Source organism: Anomaloglossus baeobatrachus, chromosome 10 (assembly GCF_048569485.1).
Source record: "Anomaloglossus baeobatrachus isolate aAnoBae1 chromosome 10, aAnoBae1.hap1, whole genome shotgun sequence".
Lineage (NCBI taxonomy): Eukaryota > Metazoa > Chordata > Amphibia > Anura > Aromobatidae > Anomaloglossus > Anomaloglossus baeobatrachus.
Window position 1 is genome coordinate 198017762 of NC_134362.1, and position 19812 is coordinate 198037573.

Here is a 19812-nt window from a genome sequence, read left to right on the forward strand (position 1 = left end):
GCTCTATTGGGAGACCCAGACGATTGGGACGTCCAAAAGCTGTCCCTGGGTGGGTAAAGAAATACCTCATGTTAGAGCTGCAAAACAGCCCTCCCCTACGGGGGTGTCACTGCCGCCTGCAGGACTCTTCTACCTAAGCTGGCATCCGCCGAAGCATAGGTATGCACCTGATAATGCTTGGTGAAAGTGTGCAGACTGGACCAGGTAGCTGCCTGGCACACCTGTTGAGCCGAAGCCTGGTGACGAAATGCCCAGGACGCACCCACGGCTCTGGTTGAGTGGGCTTTTAGCCCTGAAGGAACCGGAAGCCCCGCAGAACGGTAGGCCTCTAGAATTGGTTCTTTGATCCATCGAGCCAGGGTGGCTTTAGAAGCCTGCAACCCCTTGCGCGGACCAGCGACAAGGACAAAAAGTGCATCGGCACGGCGCATGGGCGCCGTTCGGGAAATGTAGATTCTGAGTGCTCTCACCAGATCTAGCAAACGTAAGTCCTTTTCATACCGGTGAACCGGATGAGGACAAAAAGAAGGCAAGGATATATCCTGATTAAGATGAAAAGAGGATACGACCTTAGGGAGAAACTCCGGAATAGGGCGCAGCACTACCTTGTCCTGGTGGAACACCAGGAAGGGAGCCTTGGATGACAGAGCTGCCAGCTCAGACACTCGCCGAAGCGATGTGATCGCAACAAGAAACGCCATTTTCTGTGACAGCCGAGAAAAGGAAACTTCCTTCAGAGGCTCGAAGGGCGGCTTCTGGAGAGCAACTAGTACCCTGTTCAGATCCCATGGATCTAACGGCCGCTTGTACGGGGGCACAATATGACAGACCCCCTGCAGGAACGTGCGCACCTTAGAAAGACGTGCTAGACGCTTCTGAAAAAACACGGATAGTGCCGAAACTTGCCCTTTAAGGGAGCTGAGCGACAAGCCCTTTTCTAACCCCGATTGCAGGAAGGAAAGAAACTTGGGCAATGCAAATGGCCAGGGAGACACTCCCTGAGCAGAGCACCAGGACAAGAAAATCTTCCACGTTCTGTGGTAGATCTTAGCCGAATTCGACTTTCTAGCTTGTCTCATTGTGGCAACGACTCCCTGAGATAATCCAGCAGATGCTAGGATCCAGGACTCAATGGCCACACAGTCAGGTTCAGGGCCGCAGAATTCTGATGGAAAAACGGCCCTTGGGACAGTAAGTCTGGTCGGTCTGGCAGTGACCACGGTCGACCGATCGTGAGATGCCACAGATCCGGATACCACGACCTCCTCGGCCAGTCTGGAGCGACGAGTATGATGCGGCTGCACTCGGATCTGATCTTGCGTAGCACTCTGGGCAAGAGCGCCAGAGGCGGAAACACGTATGGGAGCTGAAACTGCGACCAATCTTGAACCAAGGCGTCTGCCGCCAGAGCTCTTTGATCGCGCGACCTCGCCATGAATGCCGGGACCTTGTTGTTGTGCCGGGATGCCATTAGGTCGACGTCCGGCACTCCCCAGCGGCGACAGATTTCCTGAAACACGTCCGGGTGAAGGGACCATTCCCCTGCGTCCATGCCCTGGCGACTGAGGAAGTCTGCTTCCCAGTTTTCTACGCCTGGGATGTGAACCGCGGATATGGTGGATGCTCTGTCCTCCACCCACATTAGAATGCGCCGGACTTCTTGGAAGGCTTGCCGACTGCGCGTCCCTCCTTGGTGGTTGATGTATGCCACCGCTGTGGAGTTGTCCGATTGGATTCGGATCTGCTTTCCTTCCAGCCACTGTTGGAAGGCCAGTAGAGCAAGATACACTGCTCTGATCTCCAGAACATTGATCTGAAGGGTGGACTCCTGCGGAGTCCACGTCCCCTGAGCCCTGTGGTGGAGAAATACTGCTCCCCACCCTGACAGACTCGCATCTGTCGTGACTACTGCCCAGGATGGGGGCAGGAAGGATCTTCCCTGAGACAATGAGGTGGGAAGGAGCCACCATTGTAGGGAGTCCTTGGCCGTCTGGGAAAGCGAGACTTTCCTGTCCAGGGACGTTGACTTCCCGTCCCATTGGCGGAGAATGTCCCATTGAAGTGGGCGCAGATGAAACTGCGCAAAGGGAACTGCTTCCATGGCTGCCACCATCTTCCCTAGGAAATGCATGAGGCGCCGCAAGGGATGCAACTGGCCCTGCAGAAGAGATTGCACCCCTGTCTGTAGTGACCGCTGCTTGTCCAGCGGAAGCTTCACTATCGCTGCTAGAGTATGAAACTCCATGCCAAGATACGTTAGTGATTGAGTCGGTGATAGGATCGACTTTGGAAAGTTGATGATCCATCCGAAAGACTGTAGGGTCTCCAGCGTAGCATTCAGGCTGTGCTGACATGCCTCTTGAGAGGGAGCTTTGACCAGTAAATCGTCTAGGTAAGGGATCACCGAGTGTCCCTGAGAGTGCAAGACTGCTACCACCGCCGCCATGACCTTGGTGAAGACCCGTGGGGCTGTCGCCAGACCAAATGGCAGAGCTACGAACTGAAAATGGTCGTCTCCTATCACAAAACGTAGAAAACGTTGATGTTCTGTAGCAATTGGCACGTGGAGATAAGCATCTTTGATGTCTATTGAGGCAAGGAAGTCTCCTCTGGACATTGAGGCAATGACAGAACGCAGGGTTTCCATCCGGAACTTCCTGGCGTGCACATGTTTGTTGAGCCGTTTTAGGTCCAGAACAGGACGGAACGAGCCGTCCTTTTTTGGAACCACAAAGAGATTGGAGTAAAACCCTTGCCCTTGTTCCTGAGGAGGGACTGGGATCACCACTCCTTCCGCTCTTAGGGAGTCCACCGCCTGCAGCAGAGCATCTGCTCGGTCTGGATGTGGGGAGGTTCTGAAGAACCGAGCTGGAGGACGAGAATTGAACTCGATTCTGTACCCGCGAGACAAAATGTCCGTCACCCACCGGTCTTTGACCTGTGACATCCAAATGCCGGAAAAGCGGGAGAGCCTGCCCCCGACCGGCGATGCGGAGGGAGGGGGCTGGAAGTCATGAGGTAGCCGCTTTGGAAGCGGTACCTCCATTTGCTTTCTTGGGGCGCGTGTGAGCCCGCCACGAATCTGAGTTTCTTTGCGTCCTCTGAGTCCCTTTGGACGAGGTAAATGGTGTCTTGCCCGAACCTCGAAAGGACTGAAACCTCTGCTGCCACTTTTTCTGCTGAGGTTTGGTTGTTCTGGGTTGTGGTAAAGAGGAGTCTTTACCCTTGGACTGCTTAATGATATCAGCCAATGGCTCGCCAAACAGTCTATCTCTAGATAAAGGCAAACTGGTTAAACATTTTTTGGAACCAGCATCTGCTTTCCAGTCCTTTAACCACAAGGCTCTGCGCAAAACTACCGAATTGGCGGACGCCATTGAGGTGCGACTGGTAGATTCTAGGACCGCATTGATAGCGTAAGACGCAAACGCCGACATCTGCGTGGTAAGGTGCGCCACTTGCGGCACTGCTGGATGTATGATAGCATCCACTTTTGCTAAGCCAGCTGAAATAGCCTGGAGTGCCCATACGGCTGCGAATGCCGGAGCAAACGACGCGCCGATAGCTTCATAGACAGATTTTAACCAAAGGTCCATCTGTCTGTCATTGGCATCTTTAAGTGAAGCGCCATCCTCCACTGCAACTATAGACCTAGCTGCGAGTTTGGAAATCGGGGGGTCTACCTTTGGACACTGTGTCCAGCGCTTGACCACCTCAGGGGGGAAAGGGAAACGCGTATCTTTAGATCGTTTAGAGAAACGCCTTTCTGGGTGAGCGTCGTGCTTCTGGATTGATTCTCTGAAGTCAGCGTGATCCAACAAAGCACTCAATTTACGCTTGGGATAAAGGAAACGAAACTTCTCCTGCTCCGCAGCCGCCTCTTCTGCTGAAGGGGCTGGGGGAGAAATATCCAACAGCCTATTGATGGCTGAGATAAGGTCGTTTACCATGGCATCCCCATCAGGGGTATCCAGGTTGAGAGGGGTTCCAGGAATGGATTCCTGATCACTCTCATCAGACACATCACAGGGAGACTGATTGCGCTGAGACCCTGAGCAGTGTGATGACGTCGAGGGTCTTTCCCAGCGAGCTCGCTTAGGGTGGCTGGGGCTATCATCTGAGTCATAATCCTCGGCCTGTGAAGCCGGGGACCCCCCTGTGGGCTGGATTAATTCCAAGTGAGGGGGACCTGAGGACAGAGGCCTCGCCGTGTCCAAAGACTGAGCCCCATGCATAGATTGCAAGGTTTCAAGGATTTTTGCCATAGACACAGACATATTATCCGCAAAAACTGCAAAGTCTGTCCCTGTCACCGGGGCAGAACTTACAAGCGTCTCAGCCTGGGTCACTACCCCTCCTGACTCCGGCTGGCGAAGCAGCACCGGGTCGGAGCATTGCACACAATGGGAGCCTGCTGGTAGATTAGCCCCACATGCAGCACACGCAGCACACACAGCCCTGGCCTTGGCAGCCTTGCGTTTTGAGGATGGCATGTTGCTGCTTCCACAGAGTGATCTGGGAGATGCAGCCAGAAGCGACCTCACAGTGCAAGAAATACAATATCTATATATCTGTACAGTACACCGATACACCGTGAGGCACTAGAGGGACCAGCACAGAAAAATCGCTTACCGCCCGCTTAAAAAGCGGGTGTGTGGTCGCCAGATAGCCCCTAGTCCAGGTCTCCCAGAGCCTTGCGTCCTTCCTCCAGCCAGACTGCATGTAATGGCTGCCGGCGTCTGAGAGAGAAGGGGGGCGGGCCCTGGGCGTTCCTGGCTAAGAGCGGGAAGCCTGCTTCCCTCTGTGCCTAGTGTGAGGGCTGGAGCATGTAAATCAGGCTCCAGCCCTCGTCGCTGCTTGCGAACAGCGTCTCTCCCCTACCCTGAATGACAGGGTGGGGGCGGGAACGAATCGGAGCTGCCGGCGTCCTAGGCCCAAAAAGCCGGGGACTCAATTTATAACCGCCGCCGCCGTAAAAGCGCGGACGGCGGATCCCCGGCGCACCACAAGTCACAGCAGCGCCGCCCGGTCCAGAGGGGGTCGGCGCTGCGTTCCCATACACAAAAAATCCCCCAGTAATCTGTAGGGACACTAACTCCAACGTTGCGGTCCCCGGCGCACTACAACACCCAGCCAGCCCGGAGTGTGTCTGTGCCTGCCGGGGACACAGAGTACCTGTATGATGCAGGGCCTGTCCCTGATCGTACTCCTGCTCCGTCTCCATCAGGTTCTAATGGGTCTGTGGATGGAGCCCGGCGTCAGAGCTGAGAGGCCGGCAGGATCCCACTTCCACAGAGCCCTACAAGGGGATGTGGAAGGAAAACAGCATGTCAGGCTCCAGCCCTGTACCAGCAATAGGTACCTCAACCTTACAACACCATCCAGGGGTGAGAAGGGAGCATGCTGGGGACACTATATGTGTCCTCTTTTCTTCCATCCGAAATAGTCAGCAGCTACTGCTGACTAAAATCTGTGGAGCTATGCATGGAATGTCTGACCTCCTTCGCACACAAAGCTAAAACAGGAGAACCCGTGATACCACGGGGGGGGTATAGCCAGAGGGGGAGGGGCCTTGCACTTTTAATGTAGTGCTTTGTGTGGCCTCCAGAGGGCAGTAGCTATACCCCAATCGTCTGGGTCTCCCAATAGAGCGCTGAAGAAAGGTAGGCAATGCAAAGGGCCAGGGAGACACTCCCTGAGCAGAGCACCAGGATAAGAATATCCTCCACGTTCTGTGGTAGATCTTAGCGGACGTGGGCTTCCTAGCCTGTCTCATGGTGGCAACGACCCCTTGGGATAATCCTGAAGACCCTAGGATCCAGGACTCAATGGCCACACAGTCAGGTTCAGGGCCGCAGAATTCCGATGGAAAAACGGCCCTTGGGACAGTAAGTCTGGTCGGTCTGGTAGTGCCGACGGTTGGCCGACCGTGAGATGCCACAGATCCGGATACCACGCCCTCCTTGGCCAGTCTGGGGCGACGAGTATGACGCGGCTGCAGTCGGATCTGATCTTGCGTAGCACTCTGGGCAAGAGTGCCAGAGGTGGAAACACATAAGGGAGCCGGAACTGCGACCAATCTTGCACTAAGGCGTCTGCCGCCAGAGCTCTGTGATCGCGAGACCGTGCTATGAAGGTTGGGACCTTGTTGTTGTGCCTGGACGCCATTAGGTCGACGTCCGGCCTTCCCCAGCGGCTACCGATTTCCTGAAACACGTCCGGGTGAAGGGACCGTTCCCCTGCGTCCATGCCCTGGCGGCTGAGGAAGTCTGCTTCCCAGTTTTCTACGCCGGGGATGTGAACTGCGGATACGGTGGAGGCCGTGGCTTCCACCCACATCAGAATCCGCCGGACTTCCTGGAAGGCTTGCCGACTGCGTGTCCCTCCTTGGTGATTGATGTATGCCACCGCTGTGGAGTTGTCCGACTGAATTCGGATCTGCTTTCCTTCCAGCCACTGCTGGAAGGCTAGTAGGGCAAGATACACTGCTCTGATTTCCAGAACATGGATCTGAAGGGTGGACTCCTGCTGAGTCCACGTACCCTGAGCCCTGTGGTGGAGAAAAACTGCTCCCCACCCCGACCGACTCGCGTCTGTCGTGACTACCGCCCAAGACGGTGGTAGGAAGGATCTTCCCTGTGATAATGAGGTGGGAAGAAGCCACCTTTGCAGAGAGTCCTTCTGTGAAAAGGATACTTTCCTGTTCAGGGATGTTGACTTCCCGTCCCATTGGCGGAGAATGTCCCAATAAAGAGGACGCAGATGAAACTGCGCAAACGGAACCGCCTCTATTGCCGCCACCATCTTCCCGAGGAAGTGCATGAGGCGTCTTAAGGAGTGCGACTGACCTTGACGGAGAGTCTGCACCCCAGCCTGTAGTGACCGCTGCTTGTCCAGCGGAAGCTTCACTATCGCTGAGAGAGTATGAAACTCCATGCCAAGATACGTTAGTGATTGGGTCGGTGACAGGTTTGACTTTGAGAAGTCGATGATCCACCCGAACGTCTGGAGAGTCTCCAGCACAACATTCAGGCTGAGTTGGCATGCTTCTTGAGAGGGTGCCTTGACAAGTAGATCGTCCAAGTAAGGGATCACAGAGTGTCCCTGTGAGTGCAAGACTGCTACCACTGCCGCCATGACCTTGGTGAACACCCGTGGGGCTGTCGCCAGACCGAATGGCAGAGCTACGAACTGAAGATGGTCGTCTCCCATCACGAAACGTAGAAAACATTGGTGCTCTGTAGCAATTGGCACGTGGAGATAAGCATCTTTGATGTCTATTGATGCTAGGAAATATCCTTGAGACATTGAGGCAATGACGGAGCGGAGGGTTTCATCCGGAACCGCCTGGCCTCCACGTGCTTGTTGAGCAGTTTTAGGTCCAGAACGGAACGGAAAGAGCCATCCTTTTTTGGCACCACAACCAGATTGGAGGAAAACCGTGTCTTGTTCCTGAAGAGGAACAGGGATTACCACTCCTTCTGCCTGCAGAAGAGCATCGGCTCGGTGGGGAGGTGGGGACGTTCTGAAGAATCGAGTCGGAGGACGAGAACAGAACTCTGTCTGTGCACGTGGGCACAATGTCCCTCACCCACCGGTCTGTGACCTGTGGCAGCCAAATGTCGCCAAAGGCGAGCGAGTCTGCTATCAACCGCGGATGCGGAGTGATGAGAGAGCTGAGAGTCATGAGGAGACCGCCGTGGTAGCGGTTCCTCCGGCTGCCTTCCTTGGGCGTGATTGAGCCCCCGGAAACTGAGCCCCTCTGAGGCTTTTCAGCTCTTTTGGACGAGGACAATTGGGACCTGCCCGAGCTTGGGAAGGACCGAAACCTCGACTGTCCTTCCAGGACAGCATTAATAGGGTAAGTCGCAATGCAGACATTGCGAGGTTACGGACGCCCCTGCGGCACAAATGTACATATGCTCAAGACCAGCTGTGCAAGAACAGCTGAAAAGCTTAGGGTGCCCATACGGCTGTAAATGCCGGAGCAACCGACACGCCGATAGCCTCATAGACAGATTTCAACCAGAGTCCATCTGTCTGGCATCTTTAAGTGAAGTCCCTCCACTGCAACTATAGCTCTAGCCGCAAGCCTGGAGATTGGAGAATCCACCTTTGGACCCTGGGTCCCGCGCTTGACCACGTCAGGGGGAAAAGGATAACGTGTATCCTTAATACGTTTGGAGAAAACGCTTATCTGGTAAGCGTGGTGTTCCTGGACTGCTTCTCTGAAGTCAGCGTGGCCAGAAAAATACTCAATATACGTTTGAGCTACTGAAATGGGACTTCTCCTGCTGTGAAGCTGACTCCTCCGCTGGGGGAGCTGAGGGAGAAAGATCCAACATTCCATTGATGGACGCTATAGGATCCTTCACTATGGCGTCACCATCCGGTGTATCCGGATTGAGAGCGTTGTCAGGATCAAAGTCCTGATGAGCTACGTCTGCCTCATCATACAGAGAGCCTCCTGGGACCCCCCCCCCGGAGCACCGATTTTATTCCCAATGAGGGTGGCCAGGGAGCAATGATCCAGATTGCCCATGGCCTGTCCGGACTGCAAGTCTCTATCCCATTGCAACTCCATCCCTGTCCTTGGACAGGGTTGACAGGTGGTTCCTTTGGCCACGTCTAGTAGAGACCCCGGCTGACCAAGTGCTCCAGGGGAGCATTGCACACAATGGGGTTCAGTGCCGTGGAACAGTATCACATGCAGTAAAGAAGGGAATTTTGTTTACTTACCGTAAATTCCTTTTCTTCTAGCTCCAATTGGGAGACCCAGACAGTGGGTGTATAGCTACTGCCTCTGGAGGCCGCACAAAGAACTACACTTAAAAGTGTAAGGCCCCTCCCCTTCTGGCTATACACCCTCCCGTAGGAGTACGGATTCCTCAGTTTTAGTACCAAAGCAAGAAGGAGGAAAGCCAATAACAGTTTCAAAAACAAATTCAATCCGATAACTAGATCGGAGAACTTAAGAAACAACGTGAACAACATGTGCACCCGAAAAAAACGAAACCCTAAAAACAAATAGGGCGGGTGCTGGGTCTCCCAATTGGAGCTAGAAGAAAAGGAATTTACGGTAAGTAAACAAAATTCCCTTCTTCTTTTTCGCTCCTAATTGGGAGACCCAGACAGTGGGACGTCCAAAAGCAGTCCCTGGGTGGGTAAAAAGATACCACATGAACGGGCTGTCATACAGCCTCTTCCTACAGGTGGGCCACCGCCGCCTGGAGGACCCGTCTACCTAGGCTGGCGTCTGCCGAAGCGTAGGTATGCACTTGATAGTGTTTGGTAAACGTGTGCAGACTCGACCAGGTAGCCGCCTGGCACACTTGCTGAGCCGTAGCCTGATGCCTCAACGCCCAGGACGCACCAACGGCTCTGGTAGAATGGGCCTTCAGTCCAGATGGAATCTGAAGCCCAGCAGAACGGTATGTGTGAAGAATTGGTTCCTTGATCCACCGCGCCAGGGTGGATTTGGAAGCTTGCGATCCCTTATGCTGACCAGCGACTAGGACAAAGAGCGCATCCGAACGGCGTAGAGGCGCCGTGCGAGAAATGTAAATCCTGAGTGCTCTCACCAGGTCCAACAGATGTAAACCCTTTTCAAATTGGTGAACTGGATGCGGACACAAAGATGGCAAAGTGATATCCTGATTGAGATGAAAGGAAGAAACCACCTTGGGAGAAAACTCTGGAATTGGACGCAGTACTACCTTGTCTTGGTGAAACACCAGGAAGGGAGATTTGCAAGATAACGCCGCCAGCTCGGACACTCTTCGAAGAGATGTGACCGCTACAAGAAAAACTACCTTTTGTGAAAGCCGAGAAAGGGGAACCTCTTTCAAGGGCTCGAAAGGCGGCTTTTGAAGAGCAAGGAGAACCTTGTTCAGATCCCAGGGTTCCAATGGCCGTCTGTAAGGAGGAACGATATGACAAACTCCTTGGAGAAACGTGCGTACTTTAGAAAGCTGTGCCAAGCGCTTCTGAAAGAATACGGATAACGCGGAGACTTGACCCTTAAGCGAGCTAAGGGACAAACCTTTTTCCAACCCAGACTGCAGGAAGGAAAGAAAAATTGGCAATGCAAATGGCCAGGGAGAAAACCCTTGAGCCAAACACCACGCTAAGAATATCTTCCACGTTCTGTGATAGATCTTAGCTGAGGATGGTTTTCTAGCCTGTCTCATTGTGGCAACAACTCCCTGAGATAAACCTGAGGCCGCTAGGATCCAGGACTCAATGGCCACACAGTCAGGTTCAGGGCCGCAGAATTCTGATGGAAAAACGGCCCTTGAGACAGCAGATCTGGACGGTCTGGTAGTGCCCACGGCTGGCCTACCGTGAGATGCCACAGATCCGGGTACCACGACCTTCTTGGCCAATTTGGAGCGACGAGTATGGCTCGTTGGCAGTCGGACTTGATTTTCCGGAGAACTCTGGGTAACAATGCTAGAGGTGGGAACACATAGGGGAGTCGGAATTGCGACCAATCCTGAACCAATGCGTCTGCCGCCAGCGCTCGGTGATCGTGAGACCGTGCCATGAAAACTGGGACTTTGTTGTTGTGCCGTGACGCCATCAGATCGACGTCCGGCGACCCCCAGCGGCAACAGATCTGTTGAAACACGTCCGGGTGAAGGGACCATTCTCCTGCGTCCATGCCCTGGCGACTGAGAAAGTCCGCTTCCCAGTTTTCCACGCCTGGGATGTGAACTGCAGATATGGTGGACGCTCTGCTTTCCACCCACGTCAAAATCCGCTGGACTTCTTGAAAAGCTTGGCGACTGCGTGTTCCCCCTTGGTGGTTGATGTACGCCACCGCTGTGGAGTTGTCCGACTGAATCCGAATCTGCTTGCCTTCCAGCCATTGTTGGAAGGCTCGCAGAGCAAGATAGATTGCTCTGATTTCCAGAACATTGATCTGCAAGGTGGACTCTTCCTGAGTCCACGTCCCCTGAGCCCTGTGGTGGAGAAACACCGCTCCCCACCCTGATAGGCTCGCATCTGTCGTGACCACTGCCCAGGACGGGGGAAGGAACGACTTTCCCTGTGACAATGAGTTGGGGAGAAGCCACCAAAGTAGAGAGTCCTTGGCAGTCTGAGAGAGGGAGACCGTCCTGTCGAGGGACGTCGATCTCCCATCCCATTGGCGCAGAATGTCCCATTGGAGAGGGCGCAGATGAAACTGCGCGAACGGGACTGCCTCCATTGCTGCTACCATCTTTCCTAGGAAATGCATGAGGCGCCTCAGTGAGTGCGACTGGCTCTGAAGGAGAGATTGCACTCCAGTCCGTAGCGAGCACTGCTTGTCCAGTGGAAGCCTCACTATCGCTGATAGAGTATGAAACTCCATGCCAAGATAAGTCAGAGATTGGGTCGGGATTAGATGAGACTTTGGAAAGTTGATAATCCACCCGAAAGTCTGGAGAGTGTCTAGCGCCACCTCCAGACTGTGTTGGCATGCTTCTTGAGAGGATGCCTTTATAAGCAGGTCGTCTAGATACGGGATGACCGAGTGACCCTGCGAGTGCAGAACAGCTACTACTGCTGCCATGACTTTGGTGAAGACCCGGGGGGCTGTTGCCAGACCGAAGGGTAACGCTACGAACTGTAGGTGCTCGTCGTGTATGACGAAACGTAGGAAACGCTGATGCTCTGGTGCAATCGGCACGTGGAGATACGCATCTTTGATGTCTATTGATGCTAGAAAATCTCCCTGAGACATTGAGGCTATGACGGAGCGTAGGGATTCCATCCGGAACCTCCTGACTTTTACGTGTCTGTTGAGCAACTTTAGATCCAGGACGGGACGATACGATCCGTCCTTTTTTGGGACCACAAACAGATTGGAGTAAAAACCGTGACCCTGTTCCTGAAGAGGGACGGAGGTCACCACTCCTTCCGCCTTTAGAGCGGCCACCGCCTGCCACAGAGCATCGGCTCGGTCTGGTGGTGGAGAAGTTCGGAAGAAACGAGTTGGCGGACGAGAACTGAACTCTATCCTGTACCCGTGAGATAGAATATCTCTCACCCAACGGTCTTTGACGCTTGCTAGCCAAATGTCGCCAAAGTGGGACAGCCTCCCACCGACCGCGGGCGTGGGTATCGGAGACCGCAAGTCAGGAGGACGTCGTTTTGGCAACGGTTCCTCCGGCTGGTCTTTTTGGGCGTGACTGAGACCTCCAAGGATTTGAACGTCTCTGGTCCTTTTGAGTCTTTTTTGACGAGGCGAATTGGGACCTGCCCTGTCCTCGAAAGGACCGATAACCAGACTGACCCCTCCTCTGTTGGGGCTTGTTTTGTCTGTGTTGCGGTAAGGAAGAGTCCTTACCCTTGGAGTGTTTGATGATTTCATCCAAACGCTCTCCAAACAATCGGTCACGAGAAAAAGGCAAATTGGTTAAGCACTTCTTGGAATGAGAATCTGCTTTCCAATGTCTCAACCACAGAGCCCTACGCAAAACAACTGAGTTGGCTGACGCCACTGCCGTGCGGCTTGTAGCGTCCAGAACAGCATTAATCGCGTACGACGCGAATGCCGCCATTTGCGAGGTCAATGGTGCTACCTGCGGGGCAAATGCACGTGTGACTGAGTCGACTCGCGCAAGCCCGGCCGTGATAGCTTGGAGTGCCCATACGGCCGCAAAAGAAGGCGCTAATGACGCTCCAATCGCTTCATAGATGGATTTCAGCCAGAGCTCCATCTGCCTGTCAGTGGCATCTTTAAGTGCCGCTCCATCTTCAACAGCAACCAAGGATCTAGCTGCAAGCCTGGAAATTGGAGGATCCACTTTTGGACACTGGGTCCAACCCTTGACCACTTCAGAGGGAAAAGGGTAGCGTGTATCTTTAAGTCGTTTAGGAAAACGCCTTTCAGGATAAGCGTGGGGTTTCTGGATTGCGTCTCTGAAGTCAGCGTGGTCCAGAAAAGTGCTTAATGTACGCTTAGGGTATCTGAAATGGATTCTCTCGTGCTGCGAAGCTGACTCCTCTACAGGAGGAGCTGGTGGGGAAATATTCAACATCTTATTGATGTTAAATATAAGATCATTAACTATGGCGTCACCATCTGGTGTATCTAGATTGAGAGCGGTCCCAAGATCAGAATCCTGATCAGTTACGTCCGCCTCATCACCCATAGATTCATCCCGCTGGGATCCAGACCATTGAGATGAATGTGAAGGCCCGTCATAACGAGCCCGCTTAGGCTGCCCGGAACCATCGTCCGAGTCAGAGTCTTCACCCTGAGGTGTAGATGCCCGTCCCGGAGCTAGGAGCTGAGGGGGACCAGGGGGCAATGATTGCACAGTGTCCGTGGTCTGAAGTACAGGCCTAGCTCGCAATGTGTCAAGAATTTGTGACATAGTGAGAGACATTCTGTCAGCAAAAGCTGCAAACTCAGTTCCTGTCACCTGGACAGCATTCACAGGTGGTACACCCTGGGACACGTCCAGCAGAGGTCCCGACTGTGCAAGCGCCGCAGGGGCCGAGCACTGCACACAATGGGGGTCCGTGGAGCCTGCCGGTAGAAAAGTCCCACATGCGGTGCAGGAAGCATATAATGTCTGTGCTTTGGCACCCTTGCGTTTTACGGGCGACATGCTGCTGGCTCTCTGCATGTGAGAGAGTCTATAGCCAAAAGGGCGACCAGCGCTATGCAGTACAAAGTATTTGTAGCAACAAAATACTAAGAATACTACGAGCACAAGAGGGGGTGAGCCCTGAGGGCTGCTTACCGCCCGCTGAACAGCGGGTAAGAGGCTGCAGAATGCCTTGTCTGGGTCTCCCCGGCTCCCCTCTGCAGCGCAGCGTGTCTGGCAAGAATGGCTGCCGGCTTGTGTGGAGAGGGGCGGTCCGTGGGAGTTCCCAAACAAAAGTGCGGGAACAGTGTCCCCTCTGTGCTGACTGTGAGGGCTGGAGTATGTAAAAACGACTCCAGCCCTCAGCGCTGATGCACTGGCCAGCGTCCCGCCCCTCTCCTGACTGGCAGGTCTGGGGGCGGGAACGAACGAAAGCAGGCCGCAAAAGCCGGGGACTCGAGTTATCAGCGCGGCCGCCGTAAAAGCGCGGGCCGCGCTGAAGTCCCCGGCGCACTACAAGTGCCAGCCGCGCCGCTATTCCAGCGGCCGGCGCGACCGAGTCCTAGACGTGGGCAGCGTCCCGCCCCTCTCCTGACTGGCAGGTCCGGGGGCGGGAACGAACGGAAACAGGCCGCAAAAAGCCGGGGACTGTAGTTATCAGCGCGGCCGCCGTAAAAGCGCAGGCCGCGCTGAAGTCCCCGGCGCACTACAAGTGCCAGCCGTGCCGCAGCCCCAGCGGCCGGCGCGGCCGATCCCATAAGTGTGCCTGCTTCAGCTAAGCTGAATGAGGCCATGGCACAGGCGCCGCAGCGCTGACGTCCCCCGGCGCACTACAACACCCAGCATGCTGCGGTGTGAGCGCCAAATGCACGGGGACACAGAGTACCTTAAGGAAGCAGGGCCATGTCCCTGACGTACTCCGCTCCATCCAGCATCTTCTCCAGGGGCTGTAGATGGAGCCCGGTCTCAGTGCCTGGAGACCGGTAAATCCCACTTCACCCAGAGCCCTGTAAAAAGGGATGGGGAAGGAATCAGCATGTGGGCTCCTGCCGCCGTACCCGCAATGGGTACCTCAACCTTACAAACACCTCCGACATAAGTGGGGTGAGAAGGGAGCATGCTGGGGACACTGTATGTGTCCTCTTTTCTTCCATCCGACATAGTCAGCAGCTGCTGCTGACTAAAAACAATGGAGCTATGCGTGCGTGTCTGACCTCCTTGCGCACAAAGCTAAAACTGAGGAATCCGTACTCCTACGGGAGGGTGTATAGCCAGAAGGGGAGGGGCCTTACACTTTTAAGTGTAGTTCTTTGTGCGGCCTCCAGAGGCAGTAGCTATACACCCACTGTCTGGGTCTCCCAATTAGGAGCGAAAAAGAAAACAGCATCGAAAGCCTGTGTTGCTTATATGCTGCTGCCGACTAGCCATCTAGGACATAGAGCCAAGAATGGCGACCGTACAATGCAATGTATAACATACAAGCATAAAGTACAAATGAACACTGCAGCACATGCAATACAAGCAGCATAGAAAGCCTGTGCCTTGGCACCCCTGCTTTTCTGCTGCTGTAGACTAGCCATCTAGGGGAATATAGCCCAGAATATCGACCATACAGTGCAATGTATAGCATACAAGCATAAGTACAAATGAACACTGCAACCCCTGCAATACAAGCAGCATAGAAAAAACCTGTGCCTCAGCACCCCTGCTTTTCTGCTGCTGTAGCCTAGTCATTCTAGGCGAAAATAGCACAGACTAGCGACCGTACAGTGCAGTGTATAGCATACAAGCATAAATACACATGAACACTTCAGTACATGCAATACAAGCAGCATAGAAAGCCTGTGCCTTAGCACCCCTGCTTTCCTGCTGCTGATGTGTCGCCATCTAAGAGGGCATATAGCCAAAAATAGCGACCTATGCAGTGTAAGCATAAAAATACAAATGGACAACTGCGGTATTTAGTGTTCAGCACTTCAGGTGCCGCTTACCGCCCGCCTATAAGCGGGTGTGTGGTCGCCCTAGTCCTGTGCCTGGTTGCCCAGAGTCCGATCTCTCAGCTCGGACTGCAGGAATGGCTGCCGGCGTCCTCTCCAGCTCGTGTGAGTAGGGGCGGGCCGTGGGCGTGCCCCCAAGTCAGAGCGGGAAACCGGCGTCCCACAGTGTCCAGTGAGAGGGCTGGAGCATGTAAATAAGGCTCCAGCCCTCGGCGCTGCTGATTGTACAGCGTCTCTCCCCTACCCTGATTGACAGGGTGGGGGCGGGAACGAAGCGGAGCTAGGCCGCAAAAGCCGGGGACTGGATTTATAAGCGCCGCCGCCGTAAAAGCGCGGTCGGCGCTAAGTCCCCGGCGCACTACAAGTCCCAGCCGCGCCGCCGCTCCCGGAGCGTCCGGCGCGGTAGATCCCCATACATAAAGTCACTCAGCTAGGCTGCAGTGACTGTAACCCTTTACTGTCCCCGGCGCACTAGCACACCCAGCAAGTCTGGAGTGTGCTGTGCCTGTGTGTACGGGGACACAGAGTACCTGAATGGTGCAGGGCCATGTCCCTGAACGGTACCCAGCTCCGTATCCAGCAGGTTCAATGGGTCTGTGGATGGAGCCCGGCCTCAGGGCTTTGGGGCCGGTAAGATCCCACTTCCTCAGAGCCCCTCAGGGGGATGTGGAAGGAAAACAGCATGTGGGCTCCAGCCGCCGTACCAGCAATAGGTACCTCAACCTTACAAACCACAAGCGGGGTGAGAAGGGAGCATGCTGGGGGCCCTATATGGGCCCTCTTTTCTTCCATCCGATATAGTCAGCAGCTACTGCTGACTAAACAGTGGAGCTATGCGTGGATGTCTGACCTCCTTCGCACAAAGCAGAAAACTGGTGAGCCAGTGATCCCACTGGGGGTGTATAGCCAGAAGGGGAGGGGCCTTACACTTTTTAGTGTAATGCTTTGTGTGGCCTCCGGAGGCAGTAGCTATACACCCAATCGTCTGGGTCTCCCAATGGAGCGCCGAAGAAATCTTCTTTTCTTAATTACATTTCCAACTGAGAAAAGAGCGACTTGAAAACTGTTTGCTATCGTCTTATTGCCTTCTCCTGCTTTGTGGGCCTCCACCATTTTCAGAGTGCTAGGCAGCTGCTTGGAAGAACCCATGGCTGCTGTTTTTTTGGCATAAGGTTAGAGGAGTACCCAAAATCTTCTTATTCCTGTACTGCCTGTACAGGTACAATGGCCGAGCCTGGTACTAATAAGTATACAGCCGGAAAGTTGTGCAACTTGTAAATATGTGGCGGCTTTATCTTACTTGTTAGAGGGACCTCGCCAGATACAATATCCTACAGTCCAGATCCCACTTTCTCTCTCGCCTTATTGGGGGACACAGTACATGGTCCTGTGTCCCCCAATGAAGGCTCAGAGAGAAAGATTTTACGGTGAGTACACAAAAATCTTCCTTTTAATACAAAACTCCAGTAAAATAGAAATTCACAGTTATCATTTCTTACAAAGTTCTCTAGATCCGTGCACACAATGATCTTGCTAAGAAGTGACGATGCTTTTCGGACCTCGACTACCAACAATGGTGAGGTCCCCTACCATACTATAAACAAAGGAGACAGTAACAGAGGGTCCGACGCCTAATTTGCACTTACCTTATCAATTCTGCACTGAATATAATCCAGCAGAGAGAACAGGCGCAGACTTAACACTGCGACATTTTCAGGAAAGCTGTAGTGAATGATGCAGGTAGCGTCTGTGATCTCCAGGAGGGGAGCGAAGTCGTCTGTGACCACTGCAACAGAGACGAGACCCCAATCTCTCATTACACCCTTCAGATCTCTGCAAAACTCCCAACAAATACTGCAACAATTTTTATTTTTTGCTAAGTGCTCACCGAGTCCTTTATATGCACCCACAGAAATATTTTCCTATAGTGAGTGTGAGACCCCTTTCATTCATAGCCCCCCTCAGTGCCCCCTTATACAGAACGCGGCCCCCGTATACAGCGTGAATTAGATCCTGGGGGCACGATTGCATTGAGGTTTCAGAGAAAACAGTTTGAAAATCAGGTCGGGGACCATAAGGCAGAACAGGACTGTTTCAGCGCTGACACCTGCCCGGTTGCTCCCCGCACCGCCGCTCCAGGTGGCAGACAGGTCTCTCCCATGTATGAACACTTCATCTTTTCACCAGATGAACAAGTGTTTCGCAAGCTCCTTGGGTAAGTGGCAGACTGTTTAGACAGATTGGCATCGGGCATTTGTAGGGACCTTACTGTAGCGCCGCGCCACTGCACTCCTTACTCTCCCCCCACCATGCAGGGACGTGCTGTCACTCACCACCACGGCCGGCTCCCTCTATGCTGCCCGGCGCCCCTGTGCTCCTCCCCGTGGGTGCCTCCTCCTTCCGCCTCCCGGAATTTGTGCACACGTTACAGGCCCTCCGGGAGTGCTCCTAGGGAGTGTGCGCATGCCATTGCCCCTCTCTTAAAGGGTCAGTGCGCCACTCCTAAGGAGGCACTGGTTATTTAAGGTACGCTACCACTAGGGGAGGTGCCTGTTCAACAACCAAAGTTTAGTCAGTTGAGTTCTGCCTAGTTAGTTGTCAGGTCACCCTGTCCACCCCATCCTGTCCCACTTGTACATGTCCTGTCCTTATCTGGTTCCAGCCCTGTTCCTCCTGTACCTGGTCTCAGCCCGTCCTGCCCTATTGGCACCTGGTTCCAGTCTTGTCCCTCCCTGTACCTGCTACCAGCTTGTCCTGCTCTGATGACACCTGGTTCCAGTCTTGTCCCTCCCTGTACCTTGTCCCAGCCCGTCCTGCTCTGATGACACCTGGTTTCAGTCCTAATTCTCCTGTATCTGGTCCCAGCCTATCCTGCCCTGTTGGCATCCGGTTCTAGTCTTATACCTCCCTGTAACTGTTACAAGCTCGTCCTGCCCTGTTGGCATCTGGTTCCAGTCTTGTACCTGCTACCAGCCCCTCCTGCCCTGTTGGCACCTAGTTCCAGTCCTGTACCTGCTTCCAGTCAGTCCTGCCTGTCTTGAGCCACCCTGGTGATCCCTTACTGCACTTAAGACTCGGTCCTGTCTGCTCCCGTGTCCACCCCTGTCCTGGGGCTCTGCTGCCACAGTCCCGATCCTCTACCCCACATAAGAGTAGGCTTAGGGGTCCTGGGGGTCAGCTGCCACAGTTCCGGTCTTCTACCCCACATAAGAGTAGGCTCATTGGTTCTCCTGTGGTCCAGTGGGTCCACTTCAGCTCGCCGCAGTACCATCACCGGCGGTGAGCGTTACACTTATAGTTATATTATATGGCAGTCCAAAGTCCCATTTCTAGGGACCTTTGATGGAAGTCCATAGTCACGTGCATTTATCTTATGGCTGCTTACCCAAGACCATTACTGTGCGGCGACTGCTCGCCTTCTTCCACTGCTCCAGGACATGGCTAAAAGTGTGCACCAGACTGTTATGCAGCAATAAACTGTACACAGAAGCCGTCTTAACGGCCTAGGAAGAGATAAATAAGAAATGGATTATAGGAAAGATACATGCCCCAAGATCTGGACTGAACATCGAGTTTTATAACAATGTCAGGTCTATGATGACCATTTTAATCCTTCCAATCCTACTGCTTCCTTAAGCGTTGCTGGAGGAGTTGAGTGGCACCATAGAAAACATACATCTATTGAACCAATTTTGGAATACATACGATATTTGGAGCCATAACCGTATGAACCAGAGCTCAGCGGATCAGCAATACAGCACAACAAATCTGCACCTACCTTGTGCACCAACTCCGCCTCAACATCATTTTTGGTGTATATGATCAGCTTTTGGGCATCGACCGGTGTATAATCTAAGCACTGGAGCAATACGGACATCTTATCACAGTCCAGGCAGAGGTGAATGATCTGAGCAAAAAGAGGGAGGTTATTGAGCTGAAACCAAAACAGGGAGTGTGGTAGCCTTCAGACTGTGGCAGAACATGGATACCTGCTGCACGTTGGCGACGACGGCCGCCTGCTCCATCCTGGTGATCACGACGCGCGGTGTTGACTGGTATTGCGTCAAAAGTCGCATGTCGTGGGTCCATTTGCTTCCAACGGCCACAATTTGTTGGGGGGTGCCCTCTCTGTTCTCTACGGACACGATCTTCTGGTAGATCTGAAGTATTTCTGACATCTGGAAACAGAAATAATTCAGCAATTAAAAGTTTTCCTGGACTTGGATATTAAA

General features: G+C 53.7%; 1 protein-coding gene across 1 annotated transcript in view; it reads right to left on the reverse strand.

The window, feature by feature from the left end:
- Positions 1-19812, reverse strand: part of TDRD12 (tudor domain containing 12) — a 109563-nt gene that overhangs the window by 84575 nt on the left and 5176 nt on the right. Inside the window, exons 2-5 of the mRNA XM_075326119.1 lie at positions 19570-19758; positions 19359-19487; positions 18966-19083; positions 17227-17366 (exon numbers count right to left, since the gene is read on the reverse strand). Coding sequence (XP_075182234.1) covers positions 17227-17366; positions 18966-19083; positions 19359-19487; positions 19570-19758 — 576 coding nt within the window. The remainder of the gene's footprint in view (positions 1-17226; positions 17367-18965; positions 19084-19358; positions 19488-19569; positions 19759-19812) is intronic.